We start from the raw sequence: 27,422 nt of genomic DNA, 5'->3' as shown, positions 1-27,422 counted from the left end.
ATGCCAATAAGCCAGCCCGTTTGTCAACCGTATAACATAAAGATTGTCTTAAAAGATTGACATTTAATTCGATTACATTTGTAATTAAAATTTTAGCAAATCAGTTTTTATACATATGCATGTGTATTAGGGTGATTCAGAAAAAAATTTTTCTTCGGAACCATACTCAAAAGTTTCGTTTTGACGCCAAAATAAGTCTTAGAAAATATGAGCCCTTAATTTAATATTAAAAATGTCCGCAGCGCACTTTTCGGTTTCCCTTAAGAATAACACAGGAAAAATTGTTACATCTGATTTATATTTAACGAACGATAAATTGTACTGTAAAGGTCTGGGAGTGTTTTTGTAGAGAATTGGACGCTCTACAAAAAAGGTCTGAAGTCATTTTTCATTTTCATTCCATTGTTATTCTTATGGGAAATCGAAAAGTGCGATGCGGAAATTCTTAATATTAATATTAAGAGCTCATATTTTCTGAGACTCATTTTAGCGTCTCAACGAAACTTTTAAGCATGGTTTCGAGGAAAAAAATTCTGAATCACCCTAATAAGTATGTATTTAAATCTTACTTAAAAATCGATACATACATATTTCATTAAACTTATAATTGTGCTTCTCATTTATGTACTTAACTTCGTTGACTGACTTCAACTTCGCTGTAAATTAAACAAAGAGTCAGAATTTCTGAAACGGGCCACTTCAATTATGTGATATTTTATTTCCAATCAGCAATGGTATTTTTTCATAGCTATTGACAATGCAAACAAATGTCTAACTTAGAATTTTTTTTCTTATATATGGATAAGTGTTTTTTTTTGCCATTTTACTTGAAAATTCAATTACAGACGATCTAATTGACCGATTTTGACAATTCAACCGTCATTTTCATTGTTATTAAAAACTCTTCAAGGAACTCATTTGTTGTATTTAAAGATAAAAATAATGAAGTGGAAGAATCCACTTTACAGATCCTTTGTTTTCTGAATATAATAGATATTTGTTCAATAAATGAATTGAATAACTATAATTTTAACTGACTTCACAAGGAGAAGGTTATCAATTCATCGGAATATTTTTTTCGTTTTTTTTTTTTGTATGTTACCGCATAACTTTGGACCACGTTAATCGATCTCTATAATTCTTTTTTTTTCTTTCTTTCTTTTTCTTTTTCTTTTTTTAAAGGAAAGCTGTTACCTCATAGGTATTGCCATACTAATTTGGTTTAAATCCGATCATTGGATCATGAAGAAATCAACGATTATCTTAAATTTGTATATGAGAATTGAAGTCGGTTTTGTTTTTTGCTTAAAAATTACTTTTTTACTTAAATCTACCTCTGTTTATTTTTGACTCTGTCACATGAAAGCAAATAAATCGATGAGGGCACGCTGGTTGCAGACGCGCTTGACCAGATGTGGTTTTTTTCTGTGTGAAAAAGTGGTGGAGAAGACTATTACTTTTGTATATTCACACAAAAAAATTATAAACATTTACCCTTAAAAATTATTTTTAAATAAATAAAACCTATGCTCTTTATGAATCTTTAATAACAATGAAAATGACGGTTGAATTGTCAAAATCTGACATTTATGTAGATCGTCTGTAATTCAATTTTCAAGTAAAAAGGACAAAAAAACACTTATCGATATATAAGAAAAAATAAATTTTTTTGTAAAGTCAAAGTTAGACATTTGTTTGCATTGTCAATAGCTATGAAAAAATACCATTGCTGATTGGAAATAAAATATCACATAATTGAAGTGGCCCGTTTCAGAAATTGTGACTCCAAAGCAAAACGTGATTTTTATGCAATGGAAATTTCCACAGAAAGTAACGGTAGAAAAAGAATGAATCCAAATTCTATTTTTCAGCTGACCTCGATGAAGCATTCTACTTTGCACTCCCCGTAATGAAGAAAGTAAGCGAAATAAATGAAATATTGTGGGACATTCNGAAGTAACGGTAGAAAAAGAATGAATCCAAATTCTATTTTTCAGCTGACCTCGATGAAGCATTCTACTTTGCACACCCCGTAATGAAGAAAGTAAGCGAAATAAATGAAATATTGTGGGACATTCTACTAACAATGCCTAAGAGAAGCGAAAAAATTAGAAGATATAAGGCTATGCCTTCTAGAACACGCAACCACTAAAAGAGATTACCGATTTTTTGCTGGGAAGTGTCTTACACAGGGGTTTTGGAAACCCAAAAGTTTGGATATAAACAGAAGTCGTCTTCTCTTCACTGTACTTCATGTACTTTTAATTAAAAAATAAAAACAATACAAACACTGATAGCGGAGGAAAATTAACAAATAATTATTAAAATTGTTCAATAAAAATCGGCTGTTTTTCTCTTGTGAGGATCTGTAAGCTTTTGAATTTACGACCACATAGGGCTAACCTCACAAAAACCAAGAACCCCACAGTATTTCTAAATATATATCATCAGAAAATACTGAAAATTCGCTTCAGATAATACGCTCTTTAAAATATATTTATGCAAGTTTTATGTACAGTATGTAATAAATAAATGAACTTTTTAAATTTTCATAAATTGCATTTTATTTACATAAAATTTACAATAAACTCAAACATTTTTTACCGGCTTCAAAAAAGGGGAGGTTGTCAATTCTTCGGAGTATTTTTTCTTCTTTTATGTATGCCACCGCATAACTTTGGACCGCATAAACCGATCCCAATAATTCTTTCTTTTTTACCGGAAAGATGGTACCTTAAGAGTCGTCCCGTAATGAACGCCAAAACCCACACCTTGTGTGCGCTAATGCTAAGTGCTCATATTTACTCAACTTAAAACACTTTGTGTGTAGTTTCTCTACGTGACAAATTTGGTATGTAAAAGTAAACAGACAGTGTTTAATTTTGCACACACTAGGAGAGGAAACTGGTTACCTCTCTTTATATGCGTAAATTTAAACAAAAATTTTTTAGAGGAAATTTTAAACATTTTATGTATAAACTGTGAAATTGTGAACAATAAATGTTTAGAACCCAAACACCCAATTTGAAATTTGTACTACGCCACACATATGATATGTAAAAGTAATCAAGCAGTGTTGAATTTAATTAACAGGGTGTATAAATTAGCATTCATTAAGAGAGGAAACTGGTTACCTATCTGAATATGCGCAAATTTAAACAAATTTTTTTTTAGAGTGTATAACTACATATGTATAAATACTTACCTGCTTATAAGAACCTCCATTTCCTGGAATAAAAATTACCGGGGCGCCCTCGAATCGATGATTCTTAACATCCACTGGATTTCTGCCCTCATTGTAGTAATACAACCCATAATACGGAAACTTTGCATCAGTAAAATATATCTTCTGAAATATATAAAATTCTTTTAGGCACAAACATAATACACTCTAAAAAGTGCATGCAAAGCTTCTACTGAAAAGTATTTATTTTTAACCAGAATCTGTGTAAATATACGCATAGAATTTCAATATTTGATTTTTGAAGATGCGATGTTTAAAATATACACATGAAGTGTTTAAAATTGCAAACATTTTGAACGTTCAACTACAAATTCTAACCTTCCACTTATAAAAACATTAAATACGCATATTTAATCAATTTTAAACATTTTATGTACAATTTTGCTCTCCGCGACAAACTCGGTATATAAGAGTAAACAGGCAGTGTTTAATTTTATTAAAACGGTCTGTAAATTTGCACACATTAAGAGAGGGGTACCCCTCTTAATCTGCTTTGATTTAAACACAATTTTTGATTATGTATGTATGTATATTTATTAAACTGCCTCCCAGGCAATAAAAGAAAAATCAATTCTTCTTCCCCAAGTAAATAATACTACACACATATTTGATAATTTTTATAACTCCAATCAACATTTGGTATCAAATGAAGGAAGACGAAAATAACTTTAAAAAAATAGAATTGATATTATCCACGTAGGTGTCAGCTATTCTATACAATTAAATACANCTTTTGAAGATGCGATGTTTAAAATATACACATGAAGTGTTTAAAATTGCAAACATTTTGAACGTTCAACTACAAATTCTAACCTTCTACTTATAAAAACATTAAATACGCATATTTAATCAATTTTAAACATTTTATGTACAATTTTGCTCTCCGCGACAAACTCGGTATATAAGAGTAAACAGGCAGTGTTTAATTTTATTAAAACGGTCTGTAAATTTGCACACATTAAGAGAGGGGTACCCCTCTTAATCTGCTTTGATTTAAACACAATTTTTGATTATGTATGTATGTATATTTATTAAACTGCCTCCCAGGCAATAAAAGAAAAATCAATTCTTCTTCCCCAAGTAAATAATACTACACACATATTTGATAATTTTTATAACTCCAATCAACATTTGGTATCAAATGAAGGAAGACGAAAATAACTTTAAAAAAATAGAATTGATATTATCCACGTAGGTGTCAGCTATTCTATACAATTAAATACATTTGTAATTGAAATATTTTTCAATAGGTGGCACAGCTGTTTATATATTTCAGTTTTACAGTTATTTCAGACAAAATATTTTTTTATTTTCACTTTTGATTCAACATAGATTGATAAAAAAAAAATGAAATATTTCACACAAACAGGGTTGAAATTTTGAAATTCCTGCCCGTAGTTTGTTTGTAGCAGTGTGCAAATCCTTTTAATTTTTGTGTGGTAGAATCGGCAACAAAAATGTGGTAGATTTGAGTAAGATGTGGTAGATTTTCAAACTCATAATTCATAGACCTCAAAAATAAGATCGGGAAATAGTATAAGTGCTTGTGGATCGTACAGATCCAATGCAATTGATACAAAATCAAGTATAACATTAGTTTGCTAGTTAGAGAATATATTCGCGAAGCAAAAAAATTATTTCATTAATTTGAGAAAGATCCTACGAATTGATTTATGCAAAAAAAATTACCAAATAATTTTTTTAGGTGTGCCTCTTTTAAAGACGGTTTTCGAAATGTATGTATATCGTATACACATAATATGTATTTAAAAATCATGTATGTATTTAAAATCAATTATTTGTGCGTGTTTTACCAGACCTAAAATGTCTAATTTTATTTAGTTGATAAAATATACGACCGTTTAACAAACTTATATTTTTGTGCATGTATTAAAATATAGGATAGAACAAAGACCTCCTTTTTCTTGCATAATACTTTAGCAAATATAAATATGCGGATTTTTGAAATATTAAAAAGTTAAGGCACAGATATATTTCTGTGTTCATATGGAAAAGTAGCTTATGTCGAAAGGCTGGCTTTAGTATAAATCGGCATTCGCAGCATACGATTGCGAATGACTCACTGGCGCTAAGCCGTTGAACAACTTTTGGCAAATAAACGTGGAAGAAATAGTTCCGATACTAGCAAGTCAATATTCTTATTAAGTCTCATCAAAAAATTCCTTGCCGTTTAAAAAATAAAGGGATTGCCGCATTATACTAAAGCCAGCCTTTCGACATAAGCTACTTTTCCATACGAACACAGATTTAAAGCCCAATTTATGAAGTACCTTTTTAAAAATGTATTGATTGATTTTTATATTTCTTATTAGAATTGAGTTGAAATTTTAGAGTTATGTGAAAATTGTAAACAAATATTCTGTCTAAAAATGTGGTACATTCAAAGAAACCTAAATTTTGAAAAATATGTGGTAGATCTACCACATGTGTGGTAGATCTACCACATGTGTGGTAGAGGTTTGCACACTGTTTGTAAGACAAATATTAGTGGCATTGTGCTACTAAGATAGCACGGCCGAGTAATCATAGTCACCTTAAGAACAGTAGTCGAAAAAATATTAGCCGCACAAAATTTTGACAAGTTTTAAAACATTATTTTTGTTGTTATTTAATTTTGGTTAGTTTTTTTTATAGTTCATTCTTTAACAATATCCGTATAAATACAAGTTTAAAGGCAGTGTCAAAATATTTTTCTTTATCCCAATCACGAAAAATAATTTGTTGAAATTTTTCAATAGAATGTATTTTACCAATCTTTTAACTACAAAAAAATTGTCCCATTTTTTTTTATTTTGTACCAATAGCGCAATATAAAAATGCACAAATCTTTACCAATGAACCCATCGAGTGACACTGCCTTAGAAATTTGTGCAATTAAAAAAACTAATTAAAAAAATTTTCGTAAAAATATCAAGATTTTAATTAAATTCTGAGTATCCAGTTTTTTAGCCCATTGAATTCTAGTAGAATGAAGTACAAGTTTCAAATGGCTAAAAATTACGGTTGATTTTTTGAATTTTTAAAAAAGCTCGAAATTTGTACGAAAGTTTGTTGAATTTTTTCTATATTGCACAAAGTTGGAAACTTGGATTTACACGTTTTTTTTTTAAATGAACTATATTTTTATAAATAAAAATAACTAAAATTAAATAACAACAAAAAAATACGTTAAAACTTGGCACAAGGTGACCACTGTATGTATTTTTTTATATATCTGTGTTCGTATGGAATAATTAGTAGCTTATGTCGGGAAGCTGGCTTTAGTATAATGCGGCATTCCCTTTATTCTTTACACTACAAGGAATTTTTTGATGAGACCTAATAAGAAGATTGACTTGCTACTATCGGACCTATTTCCTGCACGTTTATTTGCAAAAACTTCTTCAACGGCTCGACTTGAGTCATTCGCAATCGTATGCTGCGAATTCCGCATTATACTACTATTCAATACGGACACAGATATTTAATTAGACATGCACATTGTACGTAAAGGTATGTACATAACAAAATTTAAAATAAATTTCGGGGCCGGTCAGAACACCTATATTCCCCGTCATAACACTGAATCAAAAAACTAGTTGGTAAATCTGCTTTAAGTATTTATTACCAAAATGTAAGCTAAAGACTAAATTAAGGAACTAATATCTTAAAGGCCTCGCATGTAATTATAATATACTTTCTTTCACTGAAACTTGGCTGAAACTTCACACTTTCAATTCAGAGATGCTTCCAAATAATTATCATACATATAGAAAAGAGCGGAAGGACAGAATCGGCGGTGGCGAACTCTTCGCTGTAGACTCTTCAATACCATCTGAAGAAGTTAGTCTCCCACACATTGAATCTGTAGAATTGAAATGCGTTCGTGTACAGTTTGGAACAGGGTTTATTTACTTAGCTCTATGCTATATCCCTCCCCGATCTGACATTATGGTGTATTCACAACACGTCTCTTTACATAAACCAGTTAATATATTGACCAAACCCTCTGACACTCAATAGGGGTATTCTCGAAATCTTGCAAAGCCGTTGCACGTAGCATGGATTGCAAGGATTGCATAACTTGCAAACACAAACAACAAAATACATGGGAAAGAACATTTCCTATCGCTGCAAAATATGCAACGTCGGAACCCATGTATATATTTTGCAAAAAAGCATAGCAAAATATTGCTACATATTCCTCTCATTCCTCACATCTCGCCCACTTCATTTTTTTTTGCAGTATCTTGTTATTGTATTTGATACAGAATTTCGCTGCTTGCTACCTATGCATGCTACCACTTTGCAATGGGGTGCTCTCGTACTCTTCCAAATTTGGAATAGTATTTTTGCATTTCGTGCAATCCGTGCATCGTGCAAGACTTCGAGAATACCCCTAATGATTGTGTTGGGTGATTTTGATTTGTTAAACATATCATGGAACATCATTGACAATGATATCGTACCTTTCGCGTCTAGTGCGTGCAACAACGTATTTTTAGAGAAGATGGCTGAGTTAAACATAACTCAGGTTAATGTACATACTTCACAATAAGTTTGGTAAAGTATTAGATCTTGTTTATGTTGATGATCCATCTAAGTCCGTTGTAAATAAGTGTGATCCACTAGTTTTGCTCGAAGATGTCTACCACCCTGCTATGGAGATATCTTACGAAATTATAAGTGATGGCTAAAATTGCGGTACCCAAGCATACGAAGCAAATATGCGCTCTGATTTTTCGAAACTTTAAAAGGCTTAACAAAGAATTGTCTAAATTGGTGTGGCCTGCATATACAGCGCGGCGACGAATAACTGTTACCCCGGTTTTTTTGAGAAATAAAAGGGTCCTTTATAGATTTTGCAAAAAAAGTATATTATTTTTAATTTTCCACAGATTTTACTTTAGTTGTATTAATTAATTATTAGATTTTAATCCTTATTTACATTTGCCAGTAGTTTAAACTTTGAGCCAAAGTTCATTTGGCACGCAAGTCTTTTTCAGATGTATTTGTTCTTAGGCTTTGTATGAAAAAGTACAAAATAGAAAAAACTGTATATGGTTTGGTCGAATGAATGGCCGTCCTAGTCACCAGTTCCGAGTCTATTCGATTTTTGAGTATGAGGCCTTATGTTGGACAAAAGGGGGAGTATAAGGGACTCAAAATAGAGAAAATTTGCCTATGGTTACAGAAGATATGGAATAAATTAACTGGCGAAGACCTGCGTGACAAATGCACATATCTCTCAAAGTTTACACTGCTGGCAAATGTAAATAAGGATTAAAATTTAAAAACTAATTAATACCACTAAAGTAAAATCTGTGGAAAATTAACATTAAAATACTTTTTTCGCACGACCTGTAAAGGACCCTTTTATTTCTCAAACAAACTTGGGTAACAGTTATTCGTCGCCACGTTGTAAAGAAAATGTTGAACAAAGCGTTGCACTTTTAAATATTAATTTACATAAATTATTTGAAAAGCGTGTGCCTAAACTGAGAAATTGAAAACAAGAAAGTCGTTTTATTTTAGTTTGTACAAAAAAAAACGGGTTTACACTCATACTATGTGAAATACCCAATTTTGCGTCACAAGTTCTTTGAATTAAACAAAAAGTGTTACAAAGCTTATTTGTGTTAAATCAAACTGTGTATAATATATAACCCCAAATCATTTTATGATTTAGTAATGTACGTGGGTTTCCGTCCGCCATGAGGTATCAAAATGCCGTCTCTAGTGATAATAAAATAATGTCTAACATATTCGCTCAGTTTTTTAAATCCAATTATTCACACACATGCTAACATTGACTATCCTTTTAAAATATGTCCAATTAACTCAATAAATATCCCAGTAATATCTCCAGATGATGTAGTAGTTTATCTGAAATCATTAAAGCAGTCCTTTAGTTATGGTCCTGATCAGATCGCTACTTGTTTTCTTACAAATTGTGCTGATAATCAGTGATCGGACTTCAAAAAAATTGTGTGTGGTAGAATCTGGGAAAAAATGTGGTAGATTTCAAAAAAATGTGGTAGATCTCTGGGTTTGGATCAAACTTTGTACAAAAATTAAAAAAGTCTGCAAGGTTTCACCTAAATGGCCAACTTTTTAATTAGACTCTAAAAAAATTTTATTTTAGTATAATAAAGTGCAAAATTGAAGTTGCTAAAAATTGCGTTGAGTTTTGGCATTTTTTTTTTCCTTTACAGTGTAAAGCCGTTCCTTAAATATTAAGATATTTTTCGAACATATTTTAAGAGATTTCTGCAACCTTGCGGAGCGCTGCCAGCTTTTCTTCCTATCACATCACGAAGTAGCGAACATTGTGGCACGTTCCAGAAACATCTAATTGGGATTTGCCGATTTCGACAATTCTAATACTAATACTTTCACACAAATCGACGGTTTTTAACATTTTCGCTATAAATTCTTTTTAAAAATCATATATTTTGCAATTTAACACAATAAAACGGCGTTTCCTGTTGAAAAATTGATTACTGAGAAAATTTACTATTTTACAGTCCATTTTATCCTCCCATTCGGCTTTGTTTACTTTTACTTGAGAAATTTCATCGTCGCCGTGAATGCGGAATCTTGTATTATATCATTCTTGTTACCATATCGTGTAAAATTAAGAAAATGATGTCAAGCAAAAATATAACTACTCAAAAACGCGAATATGTGGTAGATTTCAGACCTTGAGTGGTAGATGCTCAAAAAAGTGGCAGATGTACCACAATGGGGTAGAAGTTCCATCACTGATGATAATCTCTATGAGCCGTTAACAGCCTTATTTAATTTGTCTCTTAAAGAGAAGGAAGGAATCGTTCATAACACCGTTACATAGAGGCGGTAGCAGACCTCTAGTGGAGAACTACCGGGGTATAGCTAAGCTATCTGCAATGCCTAAGTTATTTGAAGCAATTATAACAAATCAGTTGACGCATTTTATCTCTTCTAGCAGTCACCGACTAGTTCTCTTGCTGAGCAGACGTGTTATTTCTGTCATAAGCTTAGAATGCAATTCGCAGTTTCTATTCACTTTCATATTCTCCATACATACTTGTTGTGCCGAATGACTCTTATTTATTTCACTTTCGTTGAAAAAAATAAAAATAAATAAGTGCGCTACTGATTTGATTAGTTGAAACAGCATGGCCCCGGGGCCACCAAACCTTGGGAATAATAGGTTCGCTCTGCTAGCCTCTGATCCCCCGCCGAAAAGAAAAAAAGTTAAAAAGAATTTTAAACCCTCTTCAAATATTCCTAAAATCGAAACCAGCAATCATAAATACGTAGTAATCTCTGCGATAGACGAAAGCAAACCTTTAAAAAGTTATAGCTGTTTTGCCATTCATGCCGCTTTAAAATTAATAAGCAAGGAAATNGATGTCAAGCAAAAATATAACTACTCAAAAACGCGAATATGTGGTAGATTTCAGACCTTGAGTGGTAGATGCTCAAAAAAGTGGCAGATGTACCACAATGGGGTAGAAGTTCCATCACTGATGATAATCTCTATGAGCCGTTAACAGCCTTATTTAATTTGTCTCTTAAAGAGAAGGAAGGAATCGTTCATAACACCGTTACATAGAGGCGGTAGCAGACCTCTAGTGGAGAACTACCGGGGTATAGCTAAGCTATCTGCAATGCCTAAGTTATTTGAAGCAATTATAACAAATCAGTTGACGCATTTTATCTCTTCTAGCAGTCACCGACTAGTTCTCTTGCTGAGCAGACGTGTTATTTCTGTCATAAGCTTAGAATGCAATTCGCAGTTTCTATTCACTTTCATATTCTCCATACATACTTGTTGTGCCGAATGACTCTTATTTATTTCACTTTCGTTGAAAAAAATAAAAATAAATAAGTGCGCTACTGATTTGATTAGTTGAAACAGCATGGCCCCGGGGCCACCAAACCTTGGGAATAATAGGTTCGCTCTGCTAGCCTCTGATCCCCCGCCGAAAAGAAAAAAAGTTAAAAAGAATTTTAAACCCTCTTCAAATATTCCTAAAATCGAAACCAGCAATCATAAATACGTAGTAATCTCTGCGATAGACGAAAGAAAACCCTTAAAAAATTATAGCTGTTTTGCCATTCATGCCGCTTTAAAATTAATAAGCAAGGAAATCGTCAAAATTATTGAATTCCGAGATGGTAGTCTTTGCCTATTATTGAAGGACAAACCAACAGCTGAAAAATGTATACGTACGAAATTTCTACATGGTGTTTGTGAAGTGAAAGCTAAATATCACGATAAACTCAACTATACGAAAAGTACCATATATGCTCCATGTTTAAATGATCTTAATGAAGAAGAGATTGTGAAAAACTTATCTGATCAAGGTGTTGTTGAAGTATACAAATTTTCTAAAGTTGTCAATGGGAAACCAAAGAATTCCGGAGTATGTCTTCTTACTTTTGACAAATATCACCTCCCGAGTCGAGTGGACATCACGTGGCATTCAGTGATAGTAAGACCTTATTTCCCAAGCCCAATGCTCTGTAAAAACTGCGGTAAACTCAATCATACTGCGAAACGATGCAATAATCCACAAATGTGCGATCAGTGCAACCTTCCCCCACATTCACCTGACACATGCTCCCGAACAATGTGCACAAACTGCGCGGGAGATCACCCATCTTCAGACAAGTCTTGTCCAAAGTATCAGCAATCAAAAGAGATCTTAAAAATACAAGTGGAAAACAAATGTACAATGAAAGAAACAATCACACTTTACAGAAACCAAATTCCCTCAATAATAGGTGGCCCTCCTTTTGCTTCTATTGCAAATAACGTTAATTCAATCAATAACCAACAACAAAGTTCTACGCTAGTATCACATGACTATTCCAAAAACAACTTCACTCCAGTCGTAACGCAACAACTATACTTAAACTTAGCAAACAATTCTCATCAACAAAACCCAGCACAAAACAGAAACGACGATAATTCGCTCAGTAACATTCTCACTCAAATAATCACTAATCAACATACAGATAATACAGCTTCCTTCTTCACCAACGAAAATAATTTTCAACAATCAAATACTTCCAAAACAAATAACAACGATAACGAATTCTCTAATTACTCTTCAATTAATAACATGCCATCACTACCAGTTGGGCAAGAAAATGATATTAACATGGAACATATAACCAAACAAACACATGATTTTCTTACTCATTAACTACATAATCAGCCACTTATTACTCATTTCTATCGCACATAAAAATACTATTCTACCTTCACAGTGATCTCTGTACTGCAATGGAACATAAACGGGTACGTTAATAATTATCATGAATTACAGTTGCTAATAAAAGAACTAAATCCTTCCCTCTTGTGCTTGCAAGAAACTCATATCCGTCATAATACGAAGCCGTATCCGCCGAGAGCACGGTGCAGCGAACAAAGGTGGCGCCGTCAGTGATACCGCTACTTTGGTTTTGCCGATTTTGACAGTTGTGGTAACTTGTAAATAAACCTTTGTTTACAAATCAGCGAAAGAGAATTGAATTATAAGTGAAAAATCAGTTTAAATTGTGTTAATTTGCAATTTGTGAGTGATTTTTGAGTTGAAGACTGCGTAAAAACTAATACAATGAAGTGCTGTGTGTTAAATTGCGACAGCCCCCAAGATGCAAGAAGCGTAGGTGCAAGTGTAGCGCTGGGACGAATCGCTGCATTTTGTGTACATAGGGCACGGCAATGCCGTTCCCGAATTATTATATTAACAGCATTTCCTCACAATGATTTTGTTTCTGCTCCACGCAGTCTCCATTAGCAAGTTAACTAATCAATCCCGCAGAGATGCTGCTGCAGTTTTCTGCAACAGCCTTAATTGCAAAGCAATGGAAGGCACTAAAACGTTTGCTGAAGCAGCCTCAATTGCAAAGCAATGGAGTGCACTAAAATGTTCACTGTTCTCTAATAGATTAGGTGAAAAATGCAATATTTTCGCATTTAGCAAAATTAAAACACGTTTTTCGCTGTAAAGCGAACTGCTTTGACAGTTTCAATTCGTTCTTCTTTTCGCTCTATTCTTTGTTTACTTGTGGTACACAAATGTCAACGCCCAGGACGGCGCAATCTTGTATTCTATCATTCGCCGAGAGGATATGAGGGCTACTTTTTCAATTCCCCCCAAAACCAATATGGTAAGCAAGGTGTTGCCATACTAATTAAAAGTGGCATTCCTCACAAAATTCTCTTTACTGACGATGATCTTCTCAGTATTGCTGTAGAGATCTTACGAAACCCAAACCTAACCGTTATTAATACATACATACCGCCAAATAAACAGTTTTCCAGCACACACATCTTTGAAATATTCCAAAAGGCAGTAGGGTTCACCAATTGTTAACGATAGAGGAGCTAAAATTGAAGATGTCTTGTTATCTCTGATCTGGTCACACTAAACAACCACTCCTCAACACACCAATCTTTCACGCACGTTGACATAACCACATGTACGGCCAACCTGGTCCCCCTTTGTACATGGAAAACGATAAATGATCTCCATGGGAGCGACTATTTCCCAATCTTAATAGAAATAATGTTTCACAGGGAGCCCAACACAAAAAAGTTTAAACCTAAGTTCCTAACAGATAAGGCAGTTTGGGCCAAATACCAAGAGTTTTGCACTAATATATCCACAAATTATCCACCCTCAAACAACATTAATAAAGAAGCGGCGTCAATACGAAAAATTATTTGCACTGCAGCAGGCTTCTGTACACCACAGACAAAAAACTCAAACCAAGCACAATATACCCCATGGTGGAATAGTGATTTACAGAAATTACGAATACTAAAGCAAGAAATTTGGTTCAAATATAAAGGTACAAGGAACTTTATTGATCTTTTACATTACAAGCGTAGCAATGTCATTTTCAAACACGAAGCCAAAAAAGCGAAACGTGTTTTCTTCGAAGAGTTCACTTCTAACATCAACCCTAAAAGTAGCAATGCAAAGAATTGGTGAGATATCACTCGTCTATCAGGCCTTCGGAGACGAAACATTATTAACTGTTTAAATACACCAAATGGCACAGTTACCGACCCGAGTAGTATAGCAATTCAGTTCGCAAAATACTGGAGTTCGTACTCAAAAAACACCAATTTCTAGTGCGAGTTCATAGCAAAAAAAACCTTGTGATTAACCATCACATTCAGCCAATCGAGAAACTAAACATATCGGCTAATTATTTAGATTCGAAAGTTACTACTGCGGAAAACACCAGGTCTTGATAGAGTTTCATATCGCATGTTGAAAAACACTCCTATTATTCTTAAAAACCGAATAGTTGACCTTTACAACGAAATTCTCTCCAAAGGTATTTATCCACATATTTGGAAGATAGCAGACGCCATACCAATAGCAAAGCCACTCAAACCATGCTCGGAACTTACCAGCTACCGCCCTATCCCTTACTACCTTGTCTAGGCAAGATATTAGAAAAAATAATAGCGAAACGAATTAGAGAAAAATAAGTTGATTAGCGCTAACCAAGTTGCATTCAAAAACGGAAATGGCACGTTAGATGCCCTTTTACATTTCGAGCACTCTGCGTCAACCGTCATCTCCAATAAGGGTGGAAAGTTGACCCCAAGAGAAACAATTTCATTAAAACTTCTTTAAGCAATAGAAAATTCTGAGTTAAGCTTAACAACAGCTACTCAGAGTGTCTTCCTTTGGAGAATGGTATTCTTCAAGGTTNGACCAATTTCTAGTGCGAGTTCATAGCAAAAAAAACCTTGTGATTAACCATCACATTCAGCTAATCGAGAAACTAAACATATCGGCTAATTATTTAGATTCGAAAGTTACTACTGCGGAAAACACCAGGTCTTGATAGGGTTTCATATCGCATGTTGAAAAACACTCCTATTATTCTTAAAAACCGAATAGTTGACCTTTACAACGAAATTCTCTCCAAAGGTATTTATCCACATATTTGGAAGATAGCAGACGCCATACCAATAGCAAAGCCACTCAAACCATGCTCGGAACTTACCAGCTACCGCCCTATCCCTTACTACCTTGTCTAGGCAAGATATTAGAAAAAATAATAGCGAAACGAATTAGAGAAAAATAAGTTGATTAGCGCTAACCAAGTTGCATTCAAAAACGGAAATGGCACGTTAGATGCCCTTTTACCAATAAGGGTGGAAAGTTGACCCCAAGAGAAACAATTTCATTAAAACTTCTTTAAGCAATAGAAAATTCTGAGTTAAGCTTAACAACAGCTACTCAGAGTGTCTTCCTTTGGAGAATGGTATTCTTCAAGGTTCCCCAATATCAGTTGCTATGTTCATGATCGCTTTCAATGAAATAAGCCAAATCATATCTCAATTTCCAGTCGAACACTGCATTTATGCAGACGATGTTTAGATATTTTCTAAAAGACTCGATTTATCGCATGTTAAACAAATATTTACTGAAATACTAAACAAAATTTGTGAATGGTCTCTCATATCGGGAGCCAACTTGTCATTTAAAAAATGTAACACTTTACATATTTGTTGTAAAAAAACTTGTGATGGCTTTAACTTTAGATACAATGTTAATATTCCAAATGTTAATAATCTTAAGATTTTAGGTCTTATTTTTGACAGTAAGCTTAACTTCAAGGATCATAGCATATATTAAAGAAAAAAGTGCGAAATTAAATATCATTAGGTTTCTTTCATCGCAACGTTCACAAATTCATCCAAATATCCTCATCAACACAACGAATGCTCTACTACTCTCCAGTGTTGACTACGGCCTCCCAATTTATAGACAGCATGCGGGAAACTCACTTAAAAAACTCTACGCCCCATATCACTCGGCTATCAGACGCAGCATAAGAGCCTTCCCCTCATCGAACGTACGGAACATACTTGTAGAGGCTGGAATGCCACATATCCAAGAAAGACTCGAATTGTGTACTCTACGGCTGATACCAAAAATATTTTACACCCACAATCCGACGTTGCACAGTAAGATACAACAGGCACTTAAACGAAAGCGGCATTTAAAAAAGCATTCAACTATTCACAGAGTTCTTCAAAAGACTGCAAATTTTGACCTCCACCTAAAACTAAGGTATCTTAAAATAAGCAAGCACCCACCACGGGCTCTACACTCTTCTTTTTTGGAAGACGAATTAATGAGCTACTCCAAGAAAACGACCAGTGCCAACTTCACTCTAGCGGTTGGACTTTCCTTTACACACGACCGGTCAAAGATTGTAATAACACCTCATATGCAGTCGTTTCTGATGATTCCAGCATCATCAGTAAAGGGTTATTGTCCCCTAACTGCTCAATTTTTTCAGCCGAAGCATATGGTGTAAAAGAAGCAACCCAATGGGCAGTTATATCGAAACACAAATATACCACATGCACCGACAGTCTCTCAACCCTAACAGCAATTCAGAACGTCCGCAACCTAAGTCCACTAATAGTATGCATTCGAGACAATCTGATTGCTTTCAAAAATAAAGTAAAATTAATGTGGGTTCCGGGACACTGTGGAATCCGAGGTAATGAAGTAGCCGACAAGGAAGCTAAAAATGTCCCGCATACGCCCTGTCACTACGTAGAGACGATCGAGAAAAACGATATCATGCGCTACCTGTACAAAGTTTTCGAAGAGCAACAAAGGGAGGCATGGAGCACTTACAACAACCAGTATCGCCTTATAAATCCTGACGGAGCTAAAACAATCTACCCTACAACGTGTAGTATTCCCGCACCTAAAAGTCTTTTCAAGGCTACGCATCGGACACTGTGCACTTTCGCATCAACACCTGCTTAACAGAAACTACGCCCCTGGATGCCATTATTGCAACAGCCCATCAGCCTCGCCGCAACATATCTTGGATATATGCCCAGCATTTAGCAAACCTAGAAGGGAAATCTTTTCGTTGAATACACCATCAGAGCTTCTAAAGGAACCTAGTATACAGAACATATTAAGTATCTTTAAATATATAGCCTAATTAACCACCAAAATTTAGTAAATAGTATGTATATGCCTTATACTAAAGATATACACAAACTCTAATTACATACAAATACTAATAACATTATCTTATTACACCAATCAGCTGAAGGCTTTGTAGCTAGTATGTAATATATTTGTTTAGAAATATATTTCATTTCAATAAAGAAATAAATAAATATGCTGATTTTTGAAATATTAAAAAGTTAAGGCAGATATATTTAAAGCCAAACTTATGATGTACCTTTTTAAAAATTTATTGACTAATTTTTATATTCTTAGAATTGAGTTGAAATTTTAGAGTTATGTGAAAATTGTAAACAAATATTCTATCTAAAAATGTGGTACATTCAAAGAAACCTAAATTTTAAAAAATATGTGGTAGATCTACCACATGTGTGGTAGAGGTTTGCACACTGTTGGTAAGACAAATATTAGTGGCATTGTGCTACTATGATAGCACGGCCGAGTAATCATAGTCACCTTATGTACAGTAGTCGAAAAAATATTAGCCGCACAAAATTTTGACAAGTTTTAAAATATTATTTTTGTTGTTATTTAATTTTGGTTAGTTTTTTTATAGTTCATTCTTTAACAACATCCGTATAAATACAAGTTTATAGACAGTGTCAAAATATTTTTCTTTATCCCAATCACGAAAAATAATTTGTTGCAATTTTTCAATAGAATGTATTTTACCAATCTTTTAACTACAAAAAAAAGTTTCCCATTTTATTTTTTTTTTTTTGTACAATATAATGCATGCAGAATGGGCATTACTAACAGTGACTCATGCAGAAAGTGCGGGGAGGAAGGCATGAGTGAGACGTTAGAACTCCTCCTCTGTATCTGTCCGGCCTTAGCCAGAACTCGCCTTACATATCTCGGAGCTTCGCAGTTCAAAGGACTAGAGGAGGCTTCAAAGCTGGATATTAAGGCTCTCTTGAACTTCGCAAAAAGCGTTACGACGACTACTTTAGATCGCAGTAACACGGACCTCCATCTGGCACTACAAAGGACCAATGGGTCTATGTAAGGCGCATCAGCCGGCCAGTGTAACCTAACCTAACCTAACAATATAAAAATGCACAAATCTTTACCAATGAACCCATCGACACTGCCTTCGAAATTTATGCAATTAAGAAAAAAACTAATTCAACAAATTTTCGTAAAAATGTCGAGTTTTTAATTAAATTCTGAGTATCCAGTTTTGTAGCCCATTGAATTCTAGTAGAATGAAGTACAAGTTTCAAATGGCTAAAATTTACGGTTGATTTTTTAAAAAAGCTCGAAATTTGTACGAAAGTTTGTTGAATTTTTTCCATATTGCACAAAGTTGGAAACTTGGATTTACACGGGTTTTTTTAAAAAATGAACTATATTTTTATAAACAAAAATAATTAAAATTAAATAACAACAAAAATAATACGTTAAAACTTTGCACAAGGTGACCACTGTATGTATTTTTTTATATATCTGTGTTCGTATGGAATAATTAGTAGCTTATGTCGGGAAGCTGGCTTTAGTATAATGCGGCATTCCCTTTATTCTTTACACGAGAAAGAATTTTTTGATGAGACCTAATAAGAATATTGACTTGCTACTATCGGACCTATTTCCTGCACGTTTATTTGCAAAAACTTCTTCAACGGCTCGGCTTGAGTCATTCATTATACTACTATTATGCTACTATTCCATACGGACACAGATATTTAATTAAACATGCACATTGTACGTAAAGGTATGTACATAACAAAATTAAAAAAAAAAAAATTGCTTTGTTTTTGCCTTTTTTCAAAGCTCATTTTGCCTTTTTCAAGTTTAAAATTTTAACTCTGGTTATTAACATCTTTTTATCGGAGACGCCACATTTCGGGGGCGGTCAGAACACCTATATTCCCCGTCATAACACTGAATCAAAAAACTAGTTGGTAAATCTGCTTTAAGTATTTATTACCAAAATGTAAGCTAAAGACTAAATTAACGAACTAATATCTTAAAGGCCTCGAATGTAATTATAATATACTTTCTTTCACTGAAACCTGGCTGAAACTTCACACTTTCAATTCAGAGATTCTTCCAAATAATTATCATATATATAGAAAAGAGCGGGAGGATAGAATCGGCGGTAGCGAACTCTTCGCTGTAGACTCTTCAATACCATCTGAAGAAGTTAGTCTCCCACACATTGAATCTGTAGAATTCAAATGCGTTCGTGTACAGGTTGGAAAAGGGTTTATTTACTTAGCTCTATGCTATATCCCTCCCCGATCTGACATAATGGTGTATTCACAACACGTATCTTTACATAAATCAGTTAATATATTGACCAAACCCTCTGACACTCAATAGGGGTATTCTCGAAATCTTGCAAAGCCGTTGCACGTAGCACGGATTGCATAACTTGCCAACACACAACAACAAAATACATGGGAAACAACATTTCCTATCGCTGCAAAATATGCAACGTCGGAACCCATGTATATATTTTGCAAAAAAGCATAGCAAAATATTGCTACATATTCCTCTCATTCCTCACATCTCGCCCACTTCATTTTTTTTTGNATCGGTTTTGTTATTGATACTTATCGATTTTTTTATCGATATTTATCGATTTTGTTATCGAAATTTATCGATATTTATCGATTTTGTTGTCAATATTTGTTGATTTTGGTATCGATATTTATCGATTTTGGTATCGATATTTATCGCTTTTGTTATCGATATTTGTCGATTTCAATATCGATATTTATCGGTTTTGTTATCGGTTATTTATCGACGTTTTTATAGATTTTGTTATCAATATTTTTATCGATTTTCTAATCAATTTTGCTACCAATATTATAACCGATTTTGCTATATTTTGTTGGATGTTACTATCGATAGAGTGTAAAGATAAAAATGAAGATAAAGGAAAACAGAATAAGATAAATGTAATTATTTATTTATTTATTTATTTAATAATCTAGAAATACAACATTTCTTACAGACTATATAGAAAAAATATACTTAATACAGCCAAACATTATGTGAAAATTTCATTTAATTCTAATTTAAAATTATACTTAGAGGCAGCGAGATCAATGGCTGGGGAATTTGAGATCAAATTGAATTCTTTCAAAGCTCGAAGTATTGGAGCGTGAGAAGCATAAGCAGTTCTGACTAACTGATTCCGAAGTCTTCTATAAGGAATATGAAAATTTATACGCTCAAGAAAGAATGGAGAATCAATCTCACCACTTACTATGTCAAATACGTAGGAGAGAGAAAGTATAATCCTTCTATTTTGTAAAGATTTTAGGTCAATTAGCTGACATCTTGCACTGTACGAAGGAATTGGATCCACAAAATTAAGTGATCGAAGAGCAAAGCGTACAAATACCTTTTGAATGCGTTCAAGTCTTTTAATATGACAGTCGTAGTATGGCCTCCATATAAGTACAGCATATTCTAGTTGGGACCGTATGGGTCAGTAAAATCTGAACTAAACCGACGAATGAAGGCAAGCATTGAATAGGCTTTGGCGATGGTGCAATTAATGTGACTATTAAAAGGAAATTTAGAGTCAAAAACCACACCGAGATCGGAAATTTCCTTGCGAATTGCTAACTGAGAGTCACCAATGACGTAAGAAGTAGGAATTAGGAAACGGGACTTAGAGAAGGACAAATGAAAACATTTGCTAGTATTTAGTTGTAAATGATTTTTACGACACCATGTTATAACATTATTGAGATCTGACTGCAACTTCATTGAGTCAGAAGGCCTAGAAATAGTGGTATAGATTTTTAAATCGTCCGCATAAAGAAGAAATTCGGAGTTAATGAAGCAGTCAGATATATCATTTATAAAAATTACGAAGAACAGGGGACCCAAAATACTACAAAAATAGGAAGGAATCGTTCATAACACCGTTACATAGAAGCGGTAGCAGATCTCCAGTGGAGAACTACCGGGGCATAGCTAAGCTATCTGCAATGCCTAAATTATTTGAAGCAATTATAACAAATCAGTTGACGCATTATATCTCTTCTAGCATTTCATACAGTCAACATTGATTTTGCAGGGCCAAATCAACTTCTAAAAAATTTACTTGAGTTAACATCCCATATCAAAAGCATTTAGTGAAAACACAAATGTGGATGTTATATATACCGACTTCAGTAAAGCGTTTGACAAAGTACCCCAGTAAAAAAATTATATGTGCCATACTTCAACTTCAAGTAGTTAAATGAAAAACCAATACTAGATCTTTGATGTTATTTCCCAATAATTATTATTGTATTCATTAACTCTATCAAAAGAATACAAAAACCTTTATAAATATGCATTAGTTGATAACAAGATAATTTAAATGTACCATTATGTTGAAAATTTCGTAGAAAATATTTATATGTGCAAAGAAACAAGTTTTAAAGATAATTTTATTTGTTCTTATTGCACCGTATTTCTATTGCACTATTTTATTTGTGTTACGCTTTGCGGCATAAATTTTACCGAAATTTTTTAGTAAAATTTGTATTGTATCCTCCTATTTGTGAAGTTTGGCTTATTTAAGTTTTAATACGTTATCATTCTGTTTTGAATAAGTAAAAATCTTGTTGAGAAGTAGATCTTACAAATCCCCAGTGATATTAAAGCTCTTATTTGAAGGTAGTTACTCTAAAAGAAGGTATTTTGTTCCTTGAATACGATTTTGTTGTTCGCTCGGTATGAGTAATAACCCTTTACCGCTGGAATTTTCAAATATCTTCGGTCGAAATGAGCGAAAAATTTGCCAGCTTAATACGCTTTTTACTTTAAATCAGAGATTCATTTAGCTAAGGGCAGGTTTGCCATGGAAGCCGAATGAATCTCCAATATTTATGGTGGGCATCTGGATCAACTATATTGACGTTTTTTTTCATCACTGAAAATAACGTTTTTCCATTCTTCTTACAAAATTTTTAATTTTTGTAAAATGCTAAAAACCCATTTCGTGCCATAGAGTGGGCTGTGGTTTATTTCTTCACCCTAAGTACCAAAACTGTGTTTATTATTAGTTGTGAATTTTTACTTGTTACAGAGAGATTCACATAATTTAATTTTTTACCGTAAATTATGTTGTTCCTAGTAGCTAACCTTTAGTTATGTCATTTGCACCACTCTTTTGGGGTTTGTATACGGCCACCAAGCTTATTAAGTATTTCCATAGTCGTCGGGATTTTTAAAGGAACATCTTATTATATACTGCTGTCCGATTACTTCAACAGTTAATTAACTACTTTTTATGCTACAAAAATTCATTCCTGTTATACTTCAGGGCTCTTCTTCAAATAGTTCAATGCCATGGGATATTATGGGCCATAATATAATTAGGAAAAATAATAAAAGAGTTTTGATTATGAATATAGTTTTTATGTGTTAAGGTTTTTACCACAAAGTTATTGGTGTTGTTTTCTGTTGAAAATATTTGACACTGAGCAGGTGGAAACTGAATAGTTCATTTTGCACATATTTAATATTTACTATTGAAAATTAACTATTGTTTGTGATAACAGTAGTTAAAATTATAAAGGAAGATCAACTTAACAAATGAAAATACTTGTAAACTAAAGGCCATTATAATCGCATACAGTAAAAAGTTTTATCCTTCTTTCATAGAGCTAAAATAAAAAAAAAACATATTGCACATATAATTCTTTTACTGGGGTATGTCACTCGTTGCTCATCTATAAATTTGATCTTCTTGGTCTTCAGCCTAATTTTCTACGTTGGATCTCTTCATACCTCTATGATAGATCACAAAGGGTAATGTTTAAAAAAACTCTTTCTGATGTCATTGATGTTACTTCAGGAGTCCCGCAGGGTAGCCACCTAGGCCCAATTCTGTTCTTGCATTTTATAAACGATAGTCTACAGATATAAAATTTTCAAAAATTTTAATGTACGCAGATGATGTGAAATTTTATAAATCGTACGTAGCAATTAAAGAAATACCTTTGCTACAAGCAGACTTACAACCTTATTATGTATCACGAACGATACGCAACACGAATGCAGTTGCCAATATAGCAACTCAGTTGCCAGCTTGCAGTTGCCATCTGTAAAATCATTTCAGCCAGTGGCCACCCAACTGAAGTTCGTTTGCCATATGCCTAAGTCGGGTCAGCTCGATGTTCTGGTCACATACATAAGTACACATTTTCATGAGTCTATCTCTTCTTACTCTGATACTTACAAATATCGGAACAAAGTTATAATACCATTTCATGCTCATGAAAGGTAAAGTTTTCAGGTTTCAAATCGGTGAAGTAGGTAACAAAATATAAATTTAAACATTTTCTTAACTTCTCCCAGCGTATATATTAAAATGTCATTTTCAAAAATTGCATGCATTGCTAGCCATGTCATTCTATCTTAAGCATACTGTTATAGCATGTCATTGCTTCTTAGCTAAGCTGGTGTTTATGCAGCATATTTTTAATACTGTTTAATCCTGCCTTGTATGAAAATGTATATAGCAGGGGTGGCCAAGGCCGAGGCCGAAAAGAGCCACATCTAAGTTCTAAATGCTACAAAGAGCCACAAAGAAAGAACAAGAAAAACAAAAATTTTATTTTTAAATAAAATTATTATTAGAAATGAAAAACATTAATTTTATTAATATTCTATTGTACGTAAGATAGATATAAAAGAAAATTCAAAAGATCCCTTTGGCGAGATTTTCAAAATCTGGTTTTGGGTCAGTTAAAGCCGTTCGTAACAATTCTGTTAAATCTTGGATAGTCAATAGGTACGTTCGTTTAAAATCTCCAGTAAAAAACGTCCAACAGCGAAATGTCATCTGTTATCTCACAAGAGAAGAATATCCAAAATAGTACGCGGACAGAAAATTTTCAACATTCAACAAAATTCAAACTACCATTTTAATTTAAGAATTAGAAGTTTTATTGATTTGATTGATTGATACTTTAATACTTAAATTTTTTTTTTTCATGATACTTTTGATCCATTTTAGGAAATTTTGGTGATACATTTCTTCTTAACGCCGCGGCAACGCTGGATATCATTGCCAGAAAACCCCACACAGATCACACTCCATTCGCTGGGCTAATATTTCTTCTTGTGTGTGACATATATGTATTTTTATTTTTATTTCTATTATTTTATTATTTTTATTAACTTTGTCTAAAAGCCAAAGAAAATGAGAAAATGTCCCCAAACACTAAGCGGGACATATTCATCGCAACATCATGCCAACAAAAAATACTAACGGGACACACATGACCCATAAAAAAAGTAGTGTCATCTTCAGAAAAGACCTAAATGGCTTGATTATAAGAGTTCTGCACAAAAACGATTTCGAACCATTACCTGAACCCCAAAATACCATACAGGTGATATTTAACCCAATTCCAATACGTAGATTCTATTTTAGTTATGAGCAAACTTCTGCCGGGACGCATGTGTCCCGTTCCGATCGAAAGAGTTAATTCCAAAAACTCAAACTCTTCTTCGCTTTTCTTAAAAAGGAGTATTTCGAATATTGTAAATTCATCCTCAATTATGTTACATAAAAAGGGTTTATGAAGTATGCAAATGTACATTTAAATAATTTCAAATTGGCAAATCTTTTTTCAAAATCTGCTTTAAATCATGTGGTTTTGCGGCTTAGGGGTCCACTTTATCCTCTTTGACATGTGCAATATTTTTTTCTAGCCATGGAAAATGAAATATTCTTTTTTTGAGATCATGTATAAAAAGACGCAGTGTAGCTTCAAAACTTAAAATAATTTGCGATAAATCAAAAACATTTTTNTACATGTCGCTATGTTTTGTAGTTCAGGCCTTTAGTATCTATATATAATTGCTCAGTCATACGACTTAGTTAGGCCGATCTGTAGCAGCCACAGAATTGAGCTATATATCAAACTAAAGTGCAAGCTGCAGTTGCAGTTGACCGTGTTTGTCAAAAAAGTAAAAAGCGGCAGAAAAGTCGATAGTGAGCAACGTAATCTATTGAAAAATATTGACGATATTTCCGTGGAATTGAGATTCGGAAAGTTATTAGGTATTATTCATAGTTTTGAAATACATATATTTCACGAAAGCAAAAAATAAAAATAGCTGAGATCCCTTTCTTTTTTTAACACCTAGGTATCACTGACCATTAAAAAGGGCCCTGAATAACCGCACACCTCAAAGCATTACACATTTTGGTATGTGATTTTTAAAATGAGCGATCCAAAATTAGCCGGTATATATATTTAAAATTTTTTAGAACCAGTAGTTGAATTTTTGTACTGAAAGGATTAACCCTAAAAGTATAATCTACGTCTGCGAGGCGTATACGAAATGGGTATTTTTTTAATTTTAACACAAAATTTACTTTTTTTTTTGTTGTTTTAAATAAATGTGGTTATAGTTGTAATTAATAAAACTATGTTTTATTACTAGTCAAACTCATGGCCCACTGCACGAAGCTTAAAGTAGAGTAATTTCTTTTAAGAACTTAAAAATTATCCTGGGTTATCAGGTGTCTACCAATACAAGATTAATTGTTGTCTTTCACGCAGTTCTTTAAATAAATTTTGAGCTAAATACTCACCCGTATTTCGAGGTTACTACTAGTTTTAATAAATTGTTAGTTTAATTTCCTATAAAATTTACCTTTAGGTTTATGCATTTTAAGAATACATTGAAAATTTGTTTTAGAGAATCAATGTGAAATAATTGCAGAAACAATTAACCGGTTTGCTGAGCAACCGAGACATCTGCTTTTTAAATAATTTTTGTAAAACAAATTGGCAAGTACATATCGATGGCTGAGTGGAAGATCGACCTATCTCGGCAGCCAGCTCGAAAACGCTCTATATCAAAAAACTTTTCAAGAACGCCCTATTTCAGAATTTAATTGAAAAACACCCTATTTTAAAATTCGGTTCAAAAACGCCCTATCTCACTTCAAAATGTATTGAAAATATGCTGATATAGGGCGTTTTTGAATCGGCAGCTGAGATAGGGCATTTTTGAAACGAATTCTGAAATGGGGCGTTCTTGAAAAGTTTTTTGAAATAGAGCGTTTTCGAACTGGCTGCCGAGATAGGTCGATCTTCCACTCAGCCATCGATATCGTCCCCCGCATGCCAGAAACATGAACGTGTAAAGATGAAACTTTTGGGATTTTTTTTATAAGTCGGGCCCCCCTAAATTCGATACTGGCGACGCCCATGCTCACATATTTTTTCCCCTACCAAAAAACGTACCAAAGCGGCTTTGAGAGTACCAAAAAAACTTTTTTGCAGTAGATAATAAAAAAGAAATGCTTTTTTCTAATTTATTATTTTTCAATAAAGAATCAAAAAGTTTTTAACATAAATTAGTTTCACTGAGTTTTTTAACTCCATCCATCCATCCATCGATCCATCCATCCATCCATCGATATACCACATTTTTTATAAAAATATAGTTCATACTATAACAAAAAACATAAAAATGTAATTTCTAAACTGTTCAAAACTCAGGAAAATTCAATAAACTTTCATGCAAACTTTGAATTTTTTAATCAGATTTTTTAGAATTTTTTTTAGTATATAGTTTTGTAGCCCAATAAATTTTGAACGTGGGCAAGTGTGTTCGCAAACCACAAATTTATTGCACTTCAAATTAATTTAGCTTTCTTACTTGTAGATCACTCCAATAAAACTAATCTGTATTTGTATATTTACTCATTGAAAACCCAAGAATGATAGAATACAAGATTGCGCCGACCTGTCAGCAATGACATTTCTCAAGTAAAAGACAACAAAACCGAATAGGAGAATAAAATAAACCGGCAAAGCGTCAATTTTTTAATACATACTACATTTTTCTATGGAAAACGTGCTTTAGTTGTGTAAAATTTCAATAATATATGATTTGACAAGACCAAAGTTGCAGTAGCATTGATGGTACTACCCAAGAATTAAAGAAATCAAATTGCGCATTCCCGGCGGCACTGACTTTTCTCAAGTACAAATAAACAAGGCCGATTAGATGGAAAAAGGAAACTGTCAGAGAATTTAGAATCTGACTTTGCGACAACTTTCGCGTATTGACGATTAATTGCAGTGTTTGAAAAACTGTCAGCACAGCAACAACAGCACTAAAAACCTGTTGTTTCTGTGCTCCGAAAGCAATTATTTCCTTTTGTT

The 27,422-nt window shown here is 33.3% G+C and overlaps 1 protein-coding gene across 1 annotated transcript in view; it reads right to left on the bottom strand.

Moving 5' to 3' along the window:
- LOC108378182 (GPI inositol-deacylase-like) overlaps positions 1 to 27,422 on the bottom strand; it is a 356,400-nt gene that overhangs the window by 302,483 nt on the left and 26,495 nt on the right. The window contains exon 3 of the mRNA XM_017634475.1: positions 3,206 to 3,366. Coding sequence (XP_017489964.1) covers positions 3,206 to 3,366 — 161 coding nt within the window. The remainder of the gene's footprint in view (positions 1 to 3,205; positions 3,367 to 27,422) is intronic.

This window comes from Rhagoletis zephyria, unplaced genomic scaffold (assembly GCF_001687245.7).
Source record: "Rhagoletis zephyria isolate East Lansing unplaced genomic scaffold, Rhagoletis_zephyria_1.1 Rzeph_scaffold_00114, whole genome shotgun sequence".
Lineage (NCBI taxonomy): Eukaryota > Metazoa > Arthropoda > Insecta > Diptera > Tephritidae > Rhagoletis > Rhagoletis zephyria.
This window is presented reverse-complemented; position numbering and strand designations above follow the sequence as displayed.